Source organism: Neodiprion virginianus, chromosome 6 (assembly GCF_021901495.1).
Source record: "Neodiprion virginianus isolate iyNeoVirg1 chromosome 6, iyNeoVirg1.1, whole genome shotgun sequence".
NCBI classification, from domain to species: Eukaryota; Metazoa; Arthropoda; class Insecta; order Hymenoptera; family Diprionidae; genus Neodiprion; species Neodiprion virginianus.
Window position 1 is genome coordinate 6708444 of NC_060882.1, and position 5848 is coordinate 6714291.

Here is a 5848-nt window from a genome sequence, read left to right on the forward strand (position 1 = left end):
TGCCCTCGGTTTTAAGTAATAATTCACCCATACCTAGAATATCGATAAACACAACAGAAGAAACAGAACAAGAATTGCCATCTAAAAATGACTTATCTAAACTCTCTATTGGCAATACATTTGCTAACCCAAGTTTCAGACCTTATTCTAGTCCAAATGAGATATCTTCTTGTTCGGAGCGAAAGTTTACTGCTAAAGACGTGACTTGTAGTCCAAGGCATCCAACGTTAGAATTAGAATGTTTTAAAAATGTCTCATGTGACCGGCAATACCCTGAAATTGACAGACTAACTGCACATGGAAACGCAACGGAAAAATCAGCTGAAATCAAAAAAAATGTCGCGATATTGCATAATGGTACAACTACCCAAGGATTTCGAACAGAAGAAATGTCAACATTAAGCAAATTGGGGTCTAATGGAAACTCATCTGTTCGTGTAAGATCTACAAATACTTCGGATGAAGCAAAAATGTTTGAGCCAAAGGATACCTCGTTTGTGAACAATAATTATACTCCGCGATTCAGCCAAGAGAAGGAAAATGTTCCCAATCCTAATAAACGATTTAGAAGTGCATGTGTTGGAACTAGTTCAGTTAGTTTTTCACAAATATCAGAATATCCAACTACTACCAATACCAACTTTGAAGACAGAAGGGATTCCATACTATCGAAACAAAACACCAGAAGTATCCTGACAGCATCTGATTTAACAAGACCAGAATTTATACGAATGTTAACTGAATTAAAAGAACACACCTGCAGCTTAGAAATGCAATTATCTGCAATGAATGAGGCGATGAAACGGAAGCAAGCTACTAGAAGCAAGGCACTTAGCTCTACTTCAAAAAATTATGAACCTACAAAGCAAAATATCCACACCTGTAAAACGCAGACTGAAGATAATAAAACTATGAACGAATTGTCATACTGTACGAGTGAATTGTCTACTACCGACTATGACAAATTTGCCTCATACCAATTGAAGACCGGAACTTCGACAGATACTTTGTGTTGCAGTCCTTCACGTGACATTTCACTCATGGCAGATAACCAATTGGAAGAAACTTGTAGCAGGAACACTGTCACTGGAAAAGTACACAACATTTGTTCTCCTCTCAAGTTAGGTACTAGTCAGAGGACATCTTCGCTCACAGTTCGATCGACCGAGCCTAAAGACATTACTGTGACTCTTGACCGATCAAATATTTCAGTGACAAAAAGTAAGTCAAGAAATCCGGTATTCAAAACCAAAAGGAGCTACTTATGGAGTCCGTTATGTGAGTCAGATTACAGAATGTGGAAACGCAAGATACACAAGCCATCTACGAAGTCAATGATTATACCGAATATTCTGTCACAATCTGTATCATCCAACACATCGATGGTCAAATCTAAAGTTGATGTATCTTGTAGTCCGACATATTGTCACATCAAACCTGATCCACCTCCACTTGCACCTCCATTGCAGAGGATGTTTACGACTGGGTCTGTATCACCGATATTGAAACTAGAAAAATCTATTGCGTCAGGACTATATAAAGTGAATTCGACAGCTTCCAATCCTTCTATTGACAGAGCAACTGTAAGACCCGTTTTTATGAGTTCAACGCTCAAGAAGCCTGTTAAAGCAAGTCGCACCACTAAATGTAGAATAGTATCAGAGTCAGGAAGTAAAAGTGATTATAATGTAACAACTGCTGCTTCGACTCCTTCTAAATACAAAGATACAACATCTCTGATGTCTTCGTGTGATTTAAATACATCAGAGTACTCAAGTGCTGAAAAAATGTGCTGTCAAGGTACAGCAATGGAATCTATTTCAGCAGTACTCGAGCTGAGTCAAGAGCATGTCATCCCGACATCCCCATTTACATTGAAAAAACCTAAAGTAAGACCGAGATTGGGGATTAAACAGAGTCTTTTTAAGCGTCGAAATAAAGATCGGTCCAAGTCAATCCCATCTAACACTTGCTTTTCCCCATCTGCAAGTAGAGAATCATTTTATGAATCTTTGTCGAACGTGTCATCAAAAAACCAGAGTATTCAAAAAGACTCTGTTAGACCATCTCCATTTCAGCTGAAAAAATTGGGTGCCATACCACGGTTAAAGCAGTTATCTATCAATAAACAAGTTCCTTCGCATGTATCCATTGAAACAGACAATAGTCAATCACGCTTTGATGACGCGGCTTGCTGCAGTACAGGGAATCACGGTGAAGTAGTATCAAAAATAAATGTCTCGACACATTCGAGCAAGGTCCAGTCTGTACCAGCAGACAAAATACTTACCAAGTTGTTAGAGCGACATCCGGGCAAAAATCATTTTGCATATTCAATTACAACGGAACAGAATACGCCATTTTTATTAAATACTTTTGGTAAGATTGATTCGGAGGAGGAAGTGAACTCCACGGATTACGCAGCCAGTAGAACTGGCCAGGAATATTCCTGTAAGGAAGGGAAAAATGATGCGAACGGTAAAAAACGCAAATGGAACTCTGGGAGTAAAAAATTAACTAAGCTAGTAGAAAAAACTGATTTCAGTCATTCGAGTGTTAACGACACAGTTGACTTACACAATATTCATCAATCAAAGCACTACCAAGAAAACAGTAACTGTAAATCAAAAATCAAAAAGAAATCGCAGTCTGTACGCAGTAGTCGGCATTTCGTTAAAGCCGAGTCTGCAACAGATCAAAAATGTAATAAAACTTTAGAACAATTGAATAAGACTGATTCGGAGCAAAAAGATTCAAAATGTACTATTCGTGTAACCGTCAGTTTAGATGAAACTTCTTCCAGTGAAACTATTAAGAAGTAATAGAAATTATAGACTTAAATAAACAGTAACAATATCAATACATCTTAGGTTTAAGTATAAAATTTAATATATGCTGTAATATTCTCTATATTTCATGCGAAATTTAATGTCTCAATAAATTTACGTTTCCACAACGTTGGGTCTATAATTGTTCGTTACATTGTCTGTTTACCCTTGGTAAAAAAAAATTAAAAAAACCTGACCGACATATATAGTAAAACCATCAGGGTAACAATTGCTGGCTCTATAGCGAAATAATTCAATATCCAATTTAACGTAATTTAAATAATACAATAACTTTTTATTTCCCCATCCTCTTTACCAAGATAATATGGTGGCAGATCACACTCCCTACATTCAGTCAGATTATCAAGTAACAGCGCTGCGGTGGTGACATTCTGAACCAAATATCCCAAAACTATTGCGTCTCCTCGCCCCACGTCTTTCCGGTAAAACTCTTCGAGGAGGTTAGTCGTCCGAGCGGCCGTCTCTTCGGGTTCATCATGACGTTAGTATAATATCCATCAATATCTATTCAATCCTTGAAATTGTTGAAATGATGCAGTCATAACAATCGATTTCCGAGTTCAAATAATGATTTTGACATGTTATTTTTACGGATTCGTTATTCCTTGGTGCAACACACGCACATTCTATCGTGCATTTTTTGTCACGCTGTCCGATATCGCAATATTGAATTCCAAATTTCCTTTCACGTGCATTCCACAATACGAAATCATTTTCTAATCATTGCCTAAGTGTAAGATTACACGTGTAGTTCACGTTGCGTACAATATGTAGTCCCTGTACTAGTGTTACAAATTCGACGAAACTGGAGCATATTACACCTGTTCTGTATTATGTCGCATCGTAATTCCAAGCAAAGAATAAATGATACGATGAAAAGTTTTATGTTAATATAATTTTATGATTAAAATACTTTTTATTTGCTTAAGGTCCAAAGTGTCACGTGACACGCTCTACGAGTGCGTGAATTCTGTTATACAGAATTCTCAAGACAAGAAGAGGAATTTTTTGGAAACTGTCGAGATTCAAATCGGTCTGAAGAACTATGACCCCCAAAAGGACAAGCGTTTCTCAGGCACTGTAAAGTATGTTCTTACCTGACTTTGAGATTTCTTTTCGGCTTTAAATTGAGTCTAATTTGATATTGCCCTTCGAGTTACCGAAAAGATTTCATCATGTTACGTCAGGGAGCCAGGCTTCTCCTGGCGGACCTTTACCCAGGGTCTTAAAAAAACTGGGGAGGTTTTTAACCGAAATTTTCGTACGCGAGGTCTCATTGACGACCTTGTCGGTAAGTAGTTTGCGGCTAGTGATTGAAATTGAAAACATCAGACATTTTATTGCAAATTACATCTTTTCTCTGGTGCTCCATGATGTTTGTAAGCATGTATTATCGGAATAAACCGTGTGGAAAATTATTTTTCTGAGAGCATTTTATAAGTGAAGCAGTTTAAATAAAAATGATCAGTTGAAACATTTTAATAAACCAGTCCTGGCTCATATTCCATTAGATATTTATCAGTGAGTAATATGTAATTTCAGATTGAAGAACATCCCACGTCCCAAAATGCAGGTGTGTGTATTAGGAGATCAACAACATTGTGACGAAGCTAAGGCACAAAATGTACCTTTCATGGATGCTGAGGCACTTAAGAAATTGAACAAGAACAAAAAACTTGTCAAGAAACTAGGTATGGGGGAAAATTGTGATTGTCTGTATATTTTACAACCCTTTTTTATCTTATCTCAAAAGCAATTCGAGACTTGCTGATTTAAATAAAACCCTTCTATAAAAGCACCTTGCTAGTCGTGACTCGTGACTGTTTAGGTTGTTGCCTAGAAGGAGATTAAATTCTTCACTGGGTGTGGACGCAATGCTAAATCATTTTGATCCTCAATCAGTGTTGAGACAATTATTAACGTGTTCAGATGAAAATTTTCTGTGCTTTCAAATTCTGCACCCATTAAATATTGTTTAATACATGTATAGATGAAAACATTTTACTACGATATTCAGGCTAACTGTTGTTACTTTATTCTGAATTTCTTACAGCCAAAAAATACGATGCTTTTCTTGCCAGCGAGTCGTTGATCAAGCAGATTCCGCGTTTGTTGGGTCCAGGTTTGAACAAGGCTGGTAAATTCCCTGGTCTTCTCTCTCACCAGGAGTCTATGACCGCAAAAATTGACGAAGTCAAAGCAACCATCAAGTTCCAGATGAAGAAGGTAAACAAAATAACCTATCAAATTTAAATATATATAATTCTAGTATTACCTTTCTCAAAAGCACCTCATATGCGACAATTTCTTAGCAGTTGAGGTCGTCAATAGAAAGAAGAGTAAATATATCTTCTCTGGGTGAGGCTATGGCACTATATTACCACCAGCCTCAATCAGAGTCGAAACATAGCCAACATTTATAATTTAATGCTACTGCAAATACGCACTATAGCGAGTTAAGAAAGTTTAAAAGATATATATATTTTTTTTTCATCTAATTAATCGCTATTTTTACAAAATTTTGAATGAGTATGCATTCAAATAAAAGGTTTTATACTTTTTTTTTAACGTTATCTAAGTATTAATATTCTCCTACTTGTTTTTTTCAGGTGCTGTGTCTATCGGTTGCTGTTGGACACGTTGGTATGACACCCGACGAGCTCGTTCAGAACGTCCATCTGTCTGTGAACTTCCTGGTGTCTCTTCTGAAGAAGCACTGGCAGAATGTCCGCTCTCTTCACATTAAATCATCCATGGGACCACCACAGAGGCTGTACTAATTTTATCAATTAGCAATAACGCTTCTGACGCAAATCCAATGATAATAAATAAAATTGAAAAAAATATAATTGCTTGATGGATAGACCACCTACGATGATATAACCGATTCTACCACTGTAGAATTTTTTTATTTTATTTTTTTCAAAGTAATCTTTATCTTCACTCGAAAAGTTTTGGAAGCATGTTAAATCCAAAATTTCCATTTGCGCATTACTAAA

General features: G+C 36.7%; 1 protein-coding gene across 1 annotated transcript; it reads left to right on the top strand.

Moving 5' to 3' along the window:
- The first annotated feature begins 3200 nt into the window (after positions 1 to 3200).
- On the top strand, positions 3201 to 5698 carry LOC124307078 (60S ribosomal protein L10a). Its single transcript, XM_046768414.1, has 5 exons — positions 3201 to 3330; positions 3779 to 3934; positions 4392 to 4540; positions 4903 to 5075; positions 5459 to 5698. Exons 1-5 carry the CDS (start codon positions 3326 to 3328, stop codon positions 5627 to 5629), a joined length of 654 nt encoding a protein of 217 aa, XP_046624370.1. The 5' UTR covers positions 3201 to 3325; the 3' UTR covers positions 5630 to 5698.
- Positions 5699 to 5848: the final 150 nt, after the last annotated feature.

Coding starts and splice junctions, on each gene's coding strand:
- LOC124307078 (XM_046768414.1), top strand. Junction 3,935..4,391: donor CGTTTCTCAGGCACTGTAAA/GTATGTTCTTAC, acceptor ATGTAATTTCAG/ATTGAAGAACATCCCACGTC. Junction 5,076..5,458: donor TCAAGTTCCAGATGAAGAAG/GTAAACAAAATA, acceptor TGTTTTTTTCAG/GTGCTGTGTCTATCGGTTGC.